At 45.4% G+C, this 16,603-nt stretch overlaps 1 protein-coding gene across 2 annotated transcripts in view; it reads right to left on the bottom strand.

Annotated features, from left to right (window-relative positions):
- Positions 1-16,546, bottom strand: part of LOC8039176 (ubiquitin carboxyl-terminal hydrolase 19) — a 32,506-nt gene extending 15,960 nt beyond the window's left edge. The window contains exons 1-15 of one of the 2 annotated variants that reach the window (XM_029982732.4): positions 16,210-16,546; positions 14,685-14,813; positions 12,704-12,834; positions 11,742-11,846; positions 10,826-10,932; positions 10,071-10,145; positions 9,837-9,952; positions 6,500-6,702; positions 5,821-6,007; positions 4,922-5,148; positions 3,428-3,493; positions 3,197-3,307; positions 2,070-2,180; positions 1,651-1,734; positions 578-675 (exon numbers count right to left, since the gene is read on the bottom strand). In XM_029982732.4, the coding sequence (XP_029838592.3) occupies positions 578-675; positions 1,651-1,734; positions 2,070-2,180; positions 3,197-3,307; positions 3,428-3,493; positions 4,922-5,148; positions 5,821-6,007; positions 6,500-6,702; positions 9,837-9,952; positions 10,071-10,145; positions 10,826-10,932; positions 11,742-11,846; positions 12,704-12,834; positions 14,685-14,813; positions 16,210-16,294 (1,835 nt within the window). In that variant the 5' untranslated portion in view covers positions 16,295-16,546. The remainder of the gene's footprint in view (positions 1-577; positions 676-1,650; positions 1,735-2,069; positions 2,181-3,196; positions 3,308-3,427; positions 3,494-4,921; positions 5,149-5,820; positions 6,008-6,499; positions 6,703-9,836; positions 9,953-10,070; positions 10,146-10,825; positions 10,933-11,741; positions 11,847-12,703; positions 12,835-14,684; positions 14,814-16,209) is intronic. The other variant, XM_042286849.1, reaches the window with a different exon arrangement.
- Positions 16,547-16,603: the final 57 nt, after the last annotated feature.

Raw genomic sequence — 16,603 nt, 5'->3', positions numbered from 1 at the left:
TATTTTGAATACTGAATGTGTGCCTTTGATGACCCACAACTTTGATTATGTTCGGTGTGTCTGTATAAACCATAGAGAACTGCACAGGACCACAGAGAAGAGAGTGAGCGCAACTCAAACCAGGTTGTTCTCGAGCGACGAGTTTTGGGCGGAAAGAAAGAGAATTTTGAGCCACAAATTGTGTTCTGGGTAGTTGGGCTCTCATATGTCGTGCACAAATAGAAACCTTGGCGAGCATAAATACCCTGTTGGTGTCCCTTCAAAAAATTTAGGCCTATGGCTGCCACATCCAAAGCATTTTTAATGCGCGTTTTTCTCGGTAGAAGAAGCTGTTGCAAATTTTGCTAAAGTCTTCCACGTTGTAACATGTGTAATTAAGCATTGCCTGCTAGTGTATTGGCTATGTATGCTTTATGTTGCCTTGTCCTATGTGTGAAGGCTTGTCACTGTGCTCATGCATAATGCTTTTCAGATATAATCTAGTCCATAAACACAATCTGTGTAAAAAAACACAAAAATACAGAAATCAACCTTGCTTTGCTCATGCAAAAACATTAAAACACGGCGCTCAACTCACGCAAAAATGAGATCCTTGGGCGTGATGTCCATCAGGCTGTCGTCGTCTCTGTTGAACACCTTGTAGATTTTCCGGTTGTAAACTTCGAGCACCCTTAGCTGGCGTAGTAAAGAAATAAAAATAATACGTAACGGAACAAAGGTTGCTTGCAGGAGAGAAATAGTCACATGTAGAGAAATAAGGACCACGTGTAAGGGGGTAATTATTATATGTAGGGCAGGGTTCTCCCCATGGTGGGCGGCAGTGGCCTTGCCGCCCACCGCTCCGACTGACCGCCCACCATTCAACTATGCCACAGGATGACGATGCGGTTTTGCCTGTGCACATGGCTGCAGACTGTTGCACTCAGCAGGCCTGAACATTATCACGTTATAGCGTGTTATCGAATCGCCGACAGCCGGCACTCTTTCAAACAAGGAAAACAGAGCCGCAGAGCCCCGCCGGCAGTGGGTGCTCGGCCGAGAAGAAACACAGAAAACAGACGCGACGAACGTGCACCGTGCAGCAGTTCTCTCTGCAGGCGGCGAGTGGCAGAGAGCGGAAAGCCGAGAGGGCTTTTCTTTCACTGCTCAACGCTTTCTCGCACCGTGGCTTACTTTATCTTCACCTCTTCGCTCGCTCCCCGACTTTCCATCTACTTTTTTTTTCACGGCATTTTGGTTTTTGCTTTATCCCCTTGGCGTGCCACCACTCACAGGGTCGCAAAGTTAGAGAGCCTATACAATGTGCGTTCTGTCGGCAAGCCAGATCGTACCGCACTGCCAAACTACATCCCCCCGCCGCTCGCATGGTGGTTATGTCCACCCCTCGAAAATTCCTGGGGAGAACCCTGGTATAGGAATACAAGTCGCACTAGGGAGCTACGATCATATGTAAGAGGCATATGTAATCTGTGTAAGGAAACAAAGGTCATGTGTCAGGCGACAATCTGTGCGTGTCAGGGGACAATAGCTGTGTGTCAGGGGGCAAGTGTTGTGTGTCAGGGGACAGGCATCGAGATTCACGGGCCAAATTTCACAAAATAGTGCATTTCCCCCATGGGGATAATGCAGGAATAAATCATTTAAACTTACATTCTTGGGTAAGACATGAGTCTTCTTAAAGATCTCGTCCTTCAGATCCTCCACTCTGGCATCTTGGTTTAGCCTCAGGCAAAGCTACAATGAGGAGAAGCATTTTAAAAAAGCAAGCCCTAGTTTTCACCTAAATGCAAGTCATGCTTAGTTACTGGGTAAGCGCTAAAATTATAACTGCAGATTTTCACAAACTTTAACTTTAAATTTGAAAGCACATTGTGCTTTGAATACATTATAGAAGTATGTTTCACCAATGCATCTTTTTTTAATTATGCAAAGAACCTAAGTAACAGTTGCTCTATACTCTACTTCAAGTACCCTTTCGGGATACTTTAGGCAACACTAGCACCAGTGCAAGCCTCGCGAATTCAAAGTAACGTTCCGAAAAGAAGCGAGCGCTCGGAGTGTGTGCACACCTTGATGGGAACTTGGTCGGGATCCCAGCGGTAAAAGTGCACCACAAAGATTTTCTGCTTCTTTGGGAGGGGCACCGACAGGTAGAGGAACGGGTCAAAGTTGATGGACACCTGAAATTCACGCAAAACAATTGTATAGTGGCAGCAATTCCACAATTCCAACTGATTCCTGCCAAATTTGGCTAGAATCGAGAAGGTCGAGCCAGCGGCTTTGGTTCAGCAATGTAGCAGTTGTAAAAAAGCCAAAAGTTTGGACGCTGCATAACAAACTGAACGAGTTCCGATCCTAACAGATAGGATCCTAACAGGTAGGATCTTCACTTTGCCTCTTCCTCAAAGTATGCTGAACAACAAGACCAGCCCGAATACTTCAGTCAGCCGTTTACTTCCATAATTCGCTCCATGAGCGGGCTTTTCACAGCTGCCGTTCCAGATGTGATTGAAGTGCTCAGCACACCCTTCAATCACTGGAAGAACCGGACAGTTACTGCTTGTAAGTGGTGCAATGGATTCATGTAAAGCATTAATTTTTTTCGTGTACCTTCCAGACATACCGCAATATAGAGGGGAGGGGTGTGACAAAGACAAATGTAAAATGAACATAACAACATCATAGCCAACATTTAATAAATTATATAGACAGGGGAACAGCAGACATCAGACGTAAACAAAATAAATTTAAAAAAAAAACATTGCAAATTTATGCGACTGTGTGACATGGGCGAGAACGGGACACATTATACAACCTTGAAAACTGCATCACGAAAGCGATCACCGTCATTAATGCCAACTAGAGGCAGGCAGGCAGTTCCATCCAAGGCACGATTTTGGAGTGAAAGAGTACAAATACAAGGGTGGACAGTTGGGCCAGTTGGTATAAATACACTATGAAAAACAGGGCAATAATAGAAGGACACAGAGGACAGAATACACAGGATAAGGCACTGACTATCAAGACGTGCAAGAAATGAACCATCAATGTAGAAAAATTATTCTGCAACTACAATCAAAACCATTTTTACAGCAAGTTGTCACATTTAGGGAGATTTCTAGGGATCCGTCCAGAGAACAGTAAACAAACACCACTGCAACGATAAAGTGCCGACGAAAGACAAGACGGCTCCCACCTTTTGGCACTCGGGGCAGATGACCGTTGACTTGTACTGTCCCTGGAACAGGTCTACCACTATGGAGTCGTTGCGTAGCTTGTAGCGACTCCACGATTCTTCGGCAACCACCTGCAACGCGTGTTTGCGGGCACCTTCGAGTAACAGGACACGACTGGCACTAGGCCAAATGGAGGACCCAACTAAAAATGGCCGCTCAACAAAAAAGTTTAGTAAAAAAAGAAAACGTACCTCGTCCGGTCGGTTGGCAGAGTCCACGCTTTCCACGTAAGGCTTGTTGTGAATCCGGTTCAGATCCTAATAAAAAAAATTTTAAACAAAAACCAATTAGCAGCACCATTTATCAGAACCCTCTTTCGAAACATACAACTGCTGGACACACCCATTCACCGACATTTGTTTGCAAGCAAGCTCGCTACCACCCGCTATCGGCAGACCCTTCCTCTTATTTCTACTACTTTCTACAACTCCGTGCAGGTTCTTACAAACGTGTTACAGGTACTTCTCCGAAGGAAAGTCTAACCCAACAATTGTGCATTGCTGAAGAACAAATAAATACACTAACGGAAGTCTACTGGGACACCAATACTGTTTCACCCTCGTGGTACCAACTCCCACCGAATGCATTGAATACGGTGCAAAAACAAGGTTATGGTGAGGACAAGTTGAGGCATACATTATAATATACGTTTTGGCATGTTTTTATCTTACGAAAACCACACGTAAGCGATGGCTAATGTAGCGACAGAAAAATCCAGTGTAACAAGACATGTTATCTGGCACAGCAAACAAACACAGTGATGTAACTGACCTAAGCCATTTTGGAGCACCTCTCGGAGCAGCCAAAACAGTGTTTTGGAGCAGCAAATGTGGCCTTTGGAGCTACCAAAACCATGTTTTGGAGCAGCAAAAATGGCTTTTGGAGCAGCCAAGACAATGTTTCCGAGCAGCAAACGTGGCTTTAAAAAAAGATATTCTTAAAAAAAATATATATTTTTTTTAAGTGCTGTACAAACAAATGGCACTTTGTGTTGTGTTGTGTTCTGATGCGACGGGTTGCGAGAGAACTCGCTGCTTGCGTTTTTACTGCTGAGACATCCCACAAGTGTGCAGTGCTGTAGGCATTGCCGAGCAATTCTGAAAAACCGCTTGCCACCGTTTTACTGGTTCCCGACGTGCCAGAATTTCATCAGAAGTAAGCAAACGTAAAGCGATGGATTGCAAGCGTTCAAGCTGGTGCCTCTGTCGTGCAATCATGTTCGTGTGCATGCGAGGGAATCTTTGGCAGGCTTGCAGTTGCGTGTGCTTCGCCGCGCGAGCGGAGAAAATGGCTGTTACCCCCCCATTCACACTGGAAGCGGATCCGCGTTCGCGAAGCGGTTGCGAACGCGGTTGTATGAAGATCCAGTGCAATTGCACGCGCATTTGATGTCATCAAATGTGCGTGCAATTGTACTGAATCCTTATACAACCGCGTTCGCAACCGCTTTGCGAACGCGGATCCGCTTCCAGTGTGAATGAGCCCTTAGATTGAGAATGAAAACATGCCATTCCGCTCCGTCGCCAACTGATTTCCAAAATTGTACGATGTAACTGCCGAACATACGACAAAAATCCACTGTGCGTGCATTCTGCTATGTGTCCTTCATAGTTTTAGAGACTGTACACCCAGGACACAATACATTGGCTAGGGCCGATCGCTTTACGGGCTATCCAGCACCGCACCTCGTGCAAGCCGTCCAGCAAGAAGGCCATGAACTCTTGCGCGTCGTGTTGGGCAAAGCCGGTGAACTGCGGAGCCTTGACGCTGATGAGGCTCTTGAGGCGTGAGGGGGCGTAAGACCGCTGCGCCCCGGACCACAGCCAGCGAAGCAGCACCGCAAAGGCCACCGCCAGCTCCCCGCGCATGCCCAGCGGGTTTTCCGTGTTGATCTCCCCTTGAAAGACGCCACCTGCGGCCCGCAACAAACACCAATTACGACGTCTGCTGTGGCACTCCACGAGCTGTCGTTTCTCTTGTCTGCCACCTAAATCCCCGAGCACTTGCATCAAACTGGCAAGGTTTCCTGCACTAATGTTCGCCAATAATGTCGCAAAACATTTTCTTAATGCAAGTACGGTAGTTGCAAATTTAATCTACCTACAACTCCTTAAATGAAGTTTAAGAAAACTACTTCCTTGCACATCGTCAGGTTCCTGCACTCCATCTTACTAGTTGCGCATGGCATTATCTTCGGTAACGCCGCACACGATGCCAGTGTAACGTCAGAAGTTGGGAGAGGAGAAGCAGGAAGAACTCCCCTCTTACTCTGACCCTCTTTTGTGTACTTCCATTTTGCTTTTCTGCCGCTTAAAAATTAGCCCAGGTTAGACCGACACTCAAAATTCGCACAAAAGGCAGCTTTCCTCTCTCCCCCCGCCTGTGGCTTCCACAGAACCCCGCGCAACTAGCGAGAGAATATAAAGAGAAGTTCCCGTCACAATTTAGAATCGGCCCAAAAGTGACCAAAAGTGGAGTTCCCGGAGAGATTGCAAACTCCAGCCACGTTGGACGAGAGGCCGAGTGCCAACGGCGGCGTGACGCACGGACCTTGCCTTCTAGGTGGTTTTGAAAGTATACGCACCGAGGAAGTAGTCCCGGAACTCTCTGGTGTTGGCAAGGCACTGAAGCACACTGTTCATGAAGCAGGTGTTGCCCAGGTTGTCCAGGCCTGTGTAGCCCAGCGCCACCTCGGGCTCCAGGACCGCCGGCGACCTCTCGGCACCCCCGTCCGGAGGTGTCCTCTGGGTTGGCACCACATAGGTCTTCTTCTGTTCGAACGAACGGTTTGAAACGAGACGTTGGAATAGTGCTTGGGGCAGCCTCAGATCGGTGTAGATGCGCAGCAGGCGCGAGGCTGGCGATGCAAAAACACGAACGATACTCTTATCGTCCGCATTTTCGTTTTGCCAGCCTTGTGCCAGCCGCTCGAGCGGTAAACTTGGCGCACTCTCAAGCTTTGCGTGTGCTTCGAATCCTAAAATTGACAGATTGAGGAGTTTTCGATGACGCTCTGCATGTATCTAGTGGGAACCATATAGTTATTTTCACTAATTAAATGCTAGTTATTTATTAAACTAATTACCGTATTTCTTTTGGAATCCCCGACATCACTGTGGCTGGCAGTTTGTTCCCAAAAAAGAGTTTCTTCTTTTCTCGACTACCATACTAGTAGGAATTTTTTAAAGTCCTCGCCGGAACGTCTCCTGCAAGAAGACCTCACGCACGACCCCGGTCCATGAAACAACAAAGGGCCCACGGACCTTAGCCTCCTCTTGCTTCAACGTCGGCGCGTGCAGCGAGCTTGCGTCCCCAGCACTGGAGTCCAACGTAGGGGGCTCGGAGCAGCCAGCCCTCTCAGGAGCTGCCGCCAGCGGAATCGGAGTCGACGCCTCCGGCGGCGGAGCGGCAAGCGACGCACTCCGCGACACCGGCATCCAGGTGTTGCTTGGAGCGGCCATGGGCTCTGTTGAGATGGAGAGATCACCAAAGGTTGGCCTTTCGAGTCCCACGCCTGAGTATACTCGAACAAGCTACCATGCAGGTTTTAGTTTCGATTTGCTCCCCACCTCTCCCGACTGGGCTGTCGATTTTATTTTTGTGTGCAGAGCAATGTTTTGTCTCGTAATGACGCTTGCTGACGGCATGTAGAATCTTTTATTTCGGGGACTTCTGTTTCGGTTTGCCCCTTCGTTGTTACGGAAAGGCAAATCAGTCGTTTTTGGCAGACGCCGAGATATAAAGATTACTAATAAACTAATTTAGTAATAAACTAAATACGAAGGTCCCAGTTTTGAATAAAAAATGTTGGTTAAGGCCACTCGATAAGAGTGTCCTCAGGGCACGAGACCGGGGTGCCACTTTGGATAGTACCCCGTTTCAGAAAGTATAATTCGAGTCCATAGATCTGCGTGTCTTTGATAAATGAATATACTTCATAAATTATGCCAACGCTTTTGTGCATGGGACCAAACTTTGCGCTTGACGTGCGGGCGAAAAATCCCGGCACTCGGAGGGTTAAAAGAACTGAAAAACAAAAGCTCACGGGCTGGAAATAAGCAATCCTCTGTCCCAGGAGTGTGCTTTTTGAACGCATAGCATTTATAGCTCTTAAAGCTTTCGTGCCCCTGTTGGAGTGTGGCATTGAAAAATTAAATAATTTCCGTAATTTCTTTTCACAGCTGCACGACACAGATGTTATGGTGTATGTTTCACGAAAATAACTGGCCATTATCGTTACCTTTTCTAAACAATAGTTTTCCTCGGGGGTGCAGCGTTTATTTGATGGACTTTTATGCAACTCTTCGAAGGATAAATTGATGAACTTAAAACTTTGCATGTCATTCTCTCTCCCAGCTACGAATGTGCCCTGAAATTTTCATACAAACAAGATTAAAAAGTTCAGCTTCCTGAGTAGTGTCCTCACTCAAAGCGCGGACTTTCCTCAGTGTGAGCTTGGCAGAGAAGCGCACTACGTGTACTACGAAATCTTTTTTTCGGGCTTTGTCTACCACCAAAGCGACGAAAAAGCAAAAACGACAGGTGCAATTTCCTCCCTCCCTCCCTCCCTCCCCCTCACACTTCACTGTGCACAACGCACCATGAGCTCAAACCAACAGCTGCACTCCGTTCCTGACACTCTCTCCAATGGCCCTTGCTATGATGCGACCAACCAACACCTCCAAGAGAAGAAGGCCAGAGCGCTCTGAGACGTTACGTCACAATGGCGGAGGAAGGAAGTCCATGGCGCAACTACGTGAGAATACGCTATCGACGTGAAAACAATGTCCCTTGACAAGCGGCGCGGTGGTGTTCGTTCATGCGCGTTTATCCGACATTAATATACGTTTTAAAGGCGCAGTCTTGTACAATTTATTATATATATAATATAAACGTATTATATAACGCGCTACCAAGGTTGAGAGTACCAAAATTATATTTATGAGTATTTTCGTAACCGCGGGACTACTTGCAGTTCCGCAGCACGCCACACTTTTCGAAAGGACCGGCTGCGATGCTGCCGATGCCACATGGCTCCGATTCTGGTAAATTTACGTTGTGTGTGAGCTGCTGACTGTCTGAAAAGGAACGCTGAGACATCTCAGAAGGGAAGCAAACCGAAAAGAAATCCAGTCGTTGTCGCAGGGAGTGCACACCAGCAAGAGATGGGTCGACAATGTTAAGCCTTTCGTCGCCGCTGCTCTCGTGTGTGGTACTTTTGAGACTTGTTTCCCGTCGTATTTCTGTCATCACCGTAGTCTCGGGTAGTTTTTTTTTTTTTTTTGTGTTCGCTTGATACTACGGCATTTACGTGCATTCGTGAAACAAGTCCTGCTACGGTTTGAGTGACGTGTGACAACTAGCCAACGAAGGATCTGGTCGACTAATCGATAGACCTCTCTCTCGACAAAGAGAGGCTTCTTGGAGTTCGTGTTCAAATGTGTTCGTCACGGATATTGTGGGACGTATGGATACGATCGACAGGTGAGAAACAACTTATTTACGGGCTTTCTTGTTCATGTAGGACGCAAGTAAGATGCTGCAATCGTTTTTTTTTTAATCGCATGATAAATTGCAATTTTGTTCCTTGTCATTATTCGTATGCAGTTGCGTCGACATTTGTAAATATGCGCGCTAATCTAGTTTTCACTGGAAGATGAAAATCAAGTTTGTGTGATTATTGAAAGTGAGTTGTTTGTGGTTCTGTGTTTATTTATACTAAAGTTATTTTATTGCCTTTTCCGCGTTTATACTAGAATCTTAACTGTATTAAGGTGATAGTATTATTATATACAAAATAAGTTATGTTTTGTTCTAAGGCAGCTCGAGCCCATAGGGAGAAGTAAATTAGTAGACTAAGTAGTAAGTTTAGTACCCCTGCCACATGGAAACGTTAATATATTTTCATTCAGTGATAGAGGATTTAATCAGCTCGCGGTCTTGAGTGATTATACGAGCGCCGCAAGCGGATTTGTCGACCCTATAATGTCATTCGATCGAAATTACATTAATTTTGCCATGTGGCCGGGGTATGATGCAAGAATTCAGTGACTGCACGCAATAACGTCGTTTACATGATCGTAAGAAACGCTTGTCTTGCCTTGTCCGCGTTGACTATGTCTACCTGATTTTTAACTGTTCTGTTTTGCTGTTTCAAAATCACTTCGTGTCTCGCCATTTTGTCAAAGTATTTCTGTATAAAATATGCATTCCTATAACAATAATTGCATGACTCAATGTTTTCGACTTAAAACAATCACATTTTTCGATAGACGTCTTGTACGCATACCTCGTGCCATTTCGTACCGATTATTTAGCGGTGTAATATTTTGCTCGTGTAATAAAATGTTTTCTAGACCCGTTGCTATCTGCAGCTTTCATTTTAGCTAATAAGACCCGCGTATGTGACTAAAAACGCGTTACGACAGTCGATCTACGCGCGTTGCATTCGCTTTGACGCGCGCCCCCGATGGCCTTCCTTTGCGACGTCACGAGAAGAGCACTACGGCCTTGTCTTCTAGGAGGTGTTGGACCAACGCCAACACGAGCAAGCGAGGTCAGCTCGGGCTAACCGTACAAAGCTGTCACTTCAAAATTCACCTTTCTTGACGGGAAGCTCGAGACATGACCATTTCGCCGGAACCACCTTCTTGAGTATCAGCTCCAGCTTGCACGGGCTCAGTCGGTGACGACACTCCGCTGCTCTGATTGGCTCCCTGGTGGCCAGTAAGGATGAGAGTTCAGGCGACCTCATGGTGACGTCTTTCGGCACCGATAATCGCTCGAGACCTCTGGAGATGCAGAGCAGTAACGCCCGGCTAGAAAGATACTCACTTTACGTTGACGCGCCACACGAAGGTTGTCTCTTCCGTCGCTTTGTGCAGCTCCAGAAACTCGGAGTTGGTGTTCCTGGTTGAAACGAGCACGGGCTTCGCTTATTACCAACATCGTGGTACGAAACCCGCAACAAAATTTTAAAAAGCCAAGCTGCCAGCCTCAGCTCTATGAAAAGCGAAGGATTTTTTACCAGCTATATGATCGGACAGTTATTATAGCATCAGTTTGAGTAGCCATATAAACCTTCCATGAAGGTCTCCCAGAATTAACTATCAGTTTGGCATCAGGCGGTACATTCCAGATATGTCGATACCTCTAAGTAGTCTCTTCTGGTAAGACCAAGAGGGGCATGAAATAGTTTGGATTGCACCCTTTTTATAGGGATTGAGAGAAATTTTAAAACATGCTATTTGATTTGTATTCGAAGACACGCTAGTTCTCTCGAGATGGCACTGGTGGGATGACTCTGTGGATGTCCATGTCTAACCAGGAAGAGGATGATTATTGTATCTATGGTAATGGTTGCAACAGCAGGAAAGAATAAACACACAACGGATGAGAAACACATTCTTGAAACAGCCAAATAGGGCTATCAGTGTTGCAAACAAATAGGTACACTCACAACACAAATGTATAAGCCTTCCAAGGTTACTGTTCCGTACGTTAACGAGGCTTCATTAATTGACTAACCCAACTAAGCCAGCAACACATCCACGAAGAAAGGCATGAGCCGAACGTGGGATCTCACTCACTTGGTACGGAACCGCACGGAGAACCCTGCATCGTGGAACTCGACATTGAGCGTTTCCTTGGAAATGCTCTTGACGAACAAGGTCACCGTAACCGTGTCACCGTTTGCCTGCATCCGAATGCAACCGTGTTCACCCACAGTCCATGCAGGGTAGGGCCAAAGACGTGGAGTTAAGACGGTGTTGACAACAAAACCACTGTGTGCAAAACCACTGAGCGGGAAGACAACTATGTGAGAAACCACTATGTAAAAAAAAAAACATGCGAAAAGGAAAGCAAATGTGAGAAAACCACTATGTAGAAAAAAAAACATGTGAAAAGAAAGGAAAATGTGAGAAAACCACATGGGAAAACCACCATGCGAGATGCCCACTATGTCAGAAATAGAATCCGTTCTAATATTTACGAGCACAGGCTTCTAGTGACGTACAAAGTCACTTCTTGTACGTTTAACTAAGCGTGCTCCTTCTATCAGTTTGTTTTATCTTCCATCCAAAAGAAAACGACTTGTTTCACAATTACTAGCTACATTTTAACCGCACATTAAAGCACCAACCAACTGCCTTACATGATTTATTCATCAAGGACATGAACCTTTTAATAATTGAAGAGACACATGCATTTTTTTAAATTCTCTTTTACATTTAGGAGGCAAAATATTCGTCCGTATAACACTTGTATTATTGTGTCCGTTTTTTTTTTGCTTCGTTCAACATATGTATATTTTGTTTTCTGTCCAGTTCGACATGCCATTTTTTTCCATTATGCTAATTGTTTGTTGTAAGGGGGCCTAGATCTCTGTCAAGCTGCCAAAGCAGCTATTTTTCCTTGTCCGTTCATTTCAAGGTATAAAAAAAATTAAGATTATTATATTTATAATAGTATTATTATATTAAGAAGCAAACAGTTCAAACTCACCCCACTCTCGTAGTAGTCATACTTTGGGTTCGTGAGCTCCGTTGTCGGATTCTCCTCCTTGTCATCTTGGGTGGGTACGTCTGGCCGCAAAGGCTCGTCCGACTTCTGCAAGTACAAGGGAATTAACCAGTTGACTCGAAGTGGTAATGAACGGTTGTTTCGGATCGTCGAGTCTGAAACATAGCCGAGACAAGTTAATTTCCACCTGCACCAAAGATCTAAATGCAATAGACCCTTTCTGAAATCGAGTGCCACCTGGCGGCTCAAACTAGAGTAAGTTTTGCTGTACTAATGGCGGTAATAGACGTGTAGTCTTTCATCGGGCAGTGTTATGAGTCAATGGCAGACAAGAAGGTGTTTTTCACTGTGCAGTTTTTCTCAATGCGATTCAGTTTTGATAGAGACATGAAGATCTCATTGGTGGAGACAAATCGCAAGGAATCCCTAGACACCTAGGAGCCCAGCTTGAAAACCCATGCATTGGGGATCTGTCGCTGTCTGGAGGGCCGAAAAATAAGTAAGTGAATATAAACGAGGAAAAACTAAATAAATAATCCTATAGACAAGCATTTAAAAACAAAACTGAAAGTTAGAGTATTAAAAAAAAAAGAAGAATATAAGGGAGATGAATATGTCTACAAAAGGTTAGAGCGCAAACGAGCTGGTGGTAGTGTAACATAGTAAAAACACCCCGAGACTGGGAAAAAGAAAGGACGGACAAACACAGAGGTCTCAACGGTGTAAACCGTAGAGACTTCTGTGTTTGTCCGTCCTTTCTTTTTCCCAGTCTCGGGGTATTTCTACCATAAATATATCTATTTTGTTTATAAATTCAATAATCAACTAATTTTGGCATTGCACAATAATTAAGACCCAGAAAACCCAACAGGGCAGAAGACTAAAGAGAATGACAGAACTGCTGCGTAGATTATTCGGTGAAAGCCGGCACTGGTGGCACCTACCTCAAGCTGGCACCAGTTGATGGAGGGATCCTTCTTCACCATCTTCACCACCACCTTCTTGGGCTTGTGGATCAGGCTGGTGTACTCGCCCACCACCGGCGCAAAGAGTTCACAGTCCCAGTGGCGGCCATCTTGAAAAGCCCAGGAGCGAGGAATTCTATGCACGCTCGGTAACGACGACGTCGACGTATGGGACGACATCTATCCTGGGGCTCGCCGTAAAACGACCCGACAAACTCGGCGTTGGACGCGAAGAGCGAGGGGGTTTCACAACAAAAAATTTCGAGGCAATCTCGATTTATTTCATCTGCGCGTTTTAACTTCTGTCTAAAATCAAACGTGCACAGAGAGGTTGATGTCAAACCAGAAGCAATAATAACCAATGTGGTGTTGAGAACATGGAGTGCCGTCAGCTTTTAATGACCTGTATGAGGTGTGTTAGCATTCATACTTTCAAGCCTCTAACTTTTGCAGGAGAGGAGTTATGCCTCGAAATTTCACGAAGTAAAACCCACCCCTCAAATACGTCTTCGACATGAATTTGAGCTCGTTATGTCCTGGTGCAGAGTTTACCCAGCTCGTTTTATGGACAGCCTCAGAAATGATGCCGCCCCGTATATTTCACTGTACCATATTTTTCTGGACTATAATCTGCACTGTGTGTATATATAGCCTGCAAAAACAATATTCAGCTAAAATTAAAATTTTCCTTTTTTTTTTTTTGATAGTTTGCCTAGAGTGCATTGAACGCACTTGGTGCATATTCCGCATGCAAAAAATATTTCATAAACGGCATGACTTGAAAAAGGCCTGCATTATTAGTACACAAACTAGCTTGTATCATACAAAAATCATAATGAAATTATCATAACGAAGAAGATACAAAAATCAAATCTTTGTATGGACCTTTCCCACAATTATCGCTCGGGCAAAGAATGCAGAGTCACTGAGTTGTGGACGCATGCGTGTCGTCTGATATTCTGCAGAAGGGAGCTACTGTGCATGCTCAGAAGGCATTCCACAGCCCAGCAGACAAAAATGGCAGCGACCAGAAGGCAATTACTGGAATTGTCTAGGGATGTTTTTCGTTTCCTTTTGTCCCTAGTCACACAAGTTCTGTATCTCGTATGCAAGATGAAAGAATAATAAAACATTTCAAACTGGAATATGCGAGAAAATATAGGTGAAGCAAAACAAGAAAGTGTGACAATCGCGGATTTTTCGTCGACACCTTTCAGCGGCGTGGAGACATTAAAACAATGTTTTAACACGTACCAGAAGTGACGACACTCAAAATGGCTGCGCCCTCGTAAAAAAGGTGTATATAGCCTGTGTTTGCACGCATCCCATGAAATTTGAACTTTTAATGAGGAGTTCTGGCAAAATTTTGATAGTAGGTGATTGGCCTCGAAATTGGTTGAACGCATCAATAGGTACATTTGAACTATAACCCAAACTGCTGGTCACAATAATTTTTCTTTTTACAGAGTCATTGAAGTTAATTTAATTTAAGAGCCAGAGAGGCTCTACTGGCAACACTGAAAATGTGACGTCAGATATTGAAAGAGGGGGCCATTGGAGCCAGTTCCCAAAGGGTTCAAAATAAGTTTGACGGTGTGCAATAAATGCTAGTTAAACTCACAACAGCAAAACAAAAAAAACAAAAAAAATATACGTAAAAATATTGTGTTTTTTAGGCTTGCTGCTTGATTTGCAAATCATATAACACATAATGTTCCTTCACCGAAGAGCACGGGAAACTTTGAGTGTCGGTTTTGGCGTCGCCTTCGTCTGCCATTTTCTCATTGCTAATTTGAGTTTAGAGATAATAAGCAGCAGGTCAGCAAAAGCCTAGGTATTCCAAAAATGGGTTCAGTTTCGATAGTTCTGAAGACTGCCGGAGCTCCCCCTTTACCGCACACTATAGAGCGAAAAATATGGTATATCTACGTCCCGCCACAACATCCAGCAGGTCCCTCACCTGGCAGGGTGATTGAGCATTCCGCGTCGGTGCACTTGAGGGTCACCTGGTTGGAGTCGACAGGAAAACCGACGTCCAGGGTGGCACTGACTTCCGAACGCGTCTGGCTCCACTCGTGCCTCAGCACCCCTGCAGACGACACAATGCGGCAGCGGCCTTGAGAAGCCGCCTCCAGAAATGGGGGTGCTTTGAGCCACCCTAACACAAACTAGGGAGCCTTCTAGCAACGCTTGTTTTAGGGTGGTGTCAAACCATTGGAAAGGTATGATGTGATGCCTTCCGTTAAGATGGATGGATAAACGGACGTTAATGGACCCTTCCTTTATATCGAAGAAGTAGCTTGCGCCACTTGGCACCCGTTAAACAGTGCCGCTACCAACACTTGTTGCCGTAACTGCCGGAGGTGGCCGCCATTTGGATTCCTGAAGTGTCATCTGGTTATAGTAGTGGAAGACCCCTACCAATGGTAGCAACTGTTTTCCGCGGCTCGCCATTTGCGTTTGTACGACGACGGATCGCGGCACGTATGTCTCGGAAACAAACACGGCGCGACAGTGCCAATTGCTGCGGTAATAGGCGCGGTGGATGCGCTTCAGTTGAGAATCAACACGGCAGTACGCCAAGTCTGACTGGTGCAATGTCGTTGGTTTGACAGATCTGGAGGCTGCTAATGGCGGAAATCTACCCACTATCCTTCCAATCGGAGCCAATCGGAGCTTGCCATTCTGATGTCACTGCAGCCCCTGTACAAGAAGCAAACTTGCACTCTGCATAGATTCCGCAATGTCAACAGCAGAACCTGCCGTAGATGACGGAGCGATTTATAAGTGGTATTCGCAGGACGCCATATTTGAGGTGACTGCTAAGAGCACATGCTCGAGATGGATTCTTATTTATGGACTCCCAAAGAAAACAATCTTGATTGTGTGCAATGGGCCGTGTTGGAAGCGTTGTGGAAGCCTGCCGCCAGTATGTGCTCTGCAGCAGCGAGTTCAGTACGGTCGCCAGTGAATACCATCTATATGAAATGGAGAAAACTATTTTACCACAACGCCGTGAACCTTTTCCGTCCCTTGTGAAAAAAATGTCCACCTAGAGTACTGGGACAGCTGACATCAAAATGTGCTCCAAATTTCAAGTTGTGATGGGCACTGCATACTAAAACAAACTCACTGTTGTTTCCTCCTAAATTCTGTGTATGCTCTCTCATCTGCATCATGGTGTTCAGCGGGTAAACCTGCTGAACACCAAATCATTATACCCTGAATGTGCCTCTCAAGCTGTATGTATTTCGACACAATGTCGGAAGCAACAAAACGCTCGTCGCATACGTAAGAGACGTTTACAACAGGCAATTCGTTTGGTGACCTTAGAGTTGATTGCAGCATAAAATTCTTTCAAACCAGGGCAGGTGAGAATGTTGGGAGGCGAGTGCAAGTCACGCAAAACGAGTAATAACTCTGGGAAGAAAACTTTCCCTTTTTCCGAGAATAATTCCGCTGGTTAGGTAACACTTTGCACTCACTCCTTTTTTCGCCCTTGGATTCGGAGTCCTTGCTGGAGTTCTCCTTTTCCTTGCGTCGCTTGTTCTCATGTCTCTTCGAATCCATGATACATCGGCGCCGTTTGAGTCGTCGGCGCGCCGTTTAATATGTTCGACTACAAGCGCGCGGGTTACCCAAGAAACGCTCAAGGAAACACGTTTACCTTCTGAACTTTCGACCCACCTTTTCACAAAACGCCAGAATTTGTATGCTAGCTAACGTGCTACGATCAAAAGGGGAACAACACAGCGCATACCACGATCCAGAGGATTCCAAAGATATGTTTTCTTTTCTATTGTGTTTTTCCCCCTCAGCGATACGAGAGACCCGCGGCGAACGACGGTCAAACTAAAACCCACGTGATAATATCTACCA

Source organism: Ixodes scapularis, unplaced genomic scaffold, assembly GCF_016920785.2.
Source record: "Ixodes scapularis isolate PalLabHiFi unplaced genomic scaffold, ASM1692078v2 PGA_scaffold8__174_contigs__length_109621045, whole genome shotgun sequence".
Lineage (NCBI taxonomy): Eukaryota > Metazoa > Arthropoda > Arachnida > Ixodida > Ixodidae > Ixodes > Ixodes scapularis.
This window is presented reverse-complemented; position numbering and strand designations above follow the sequence as displayed.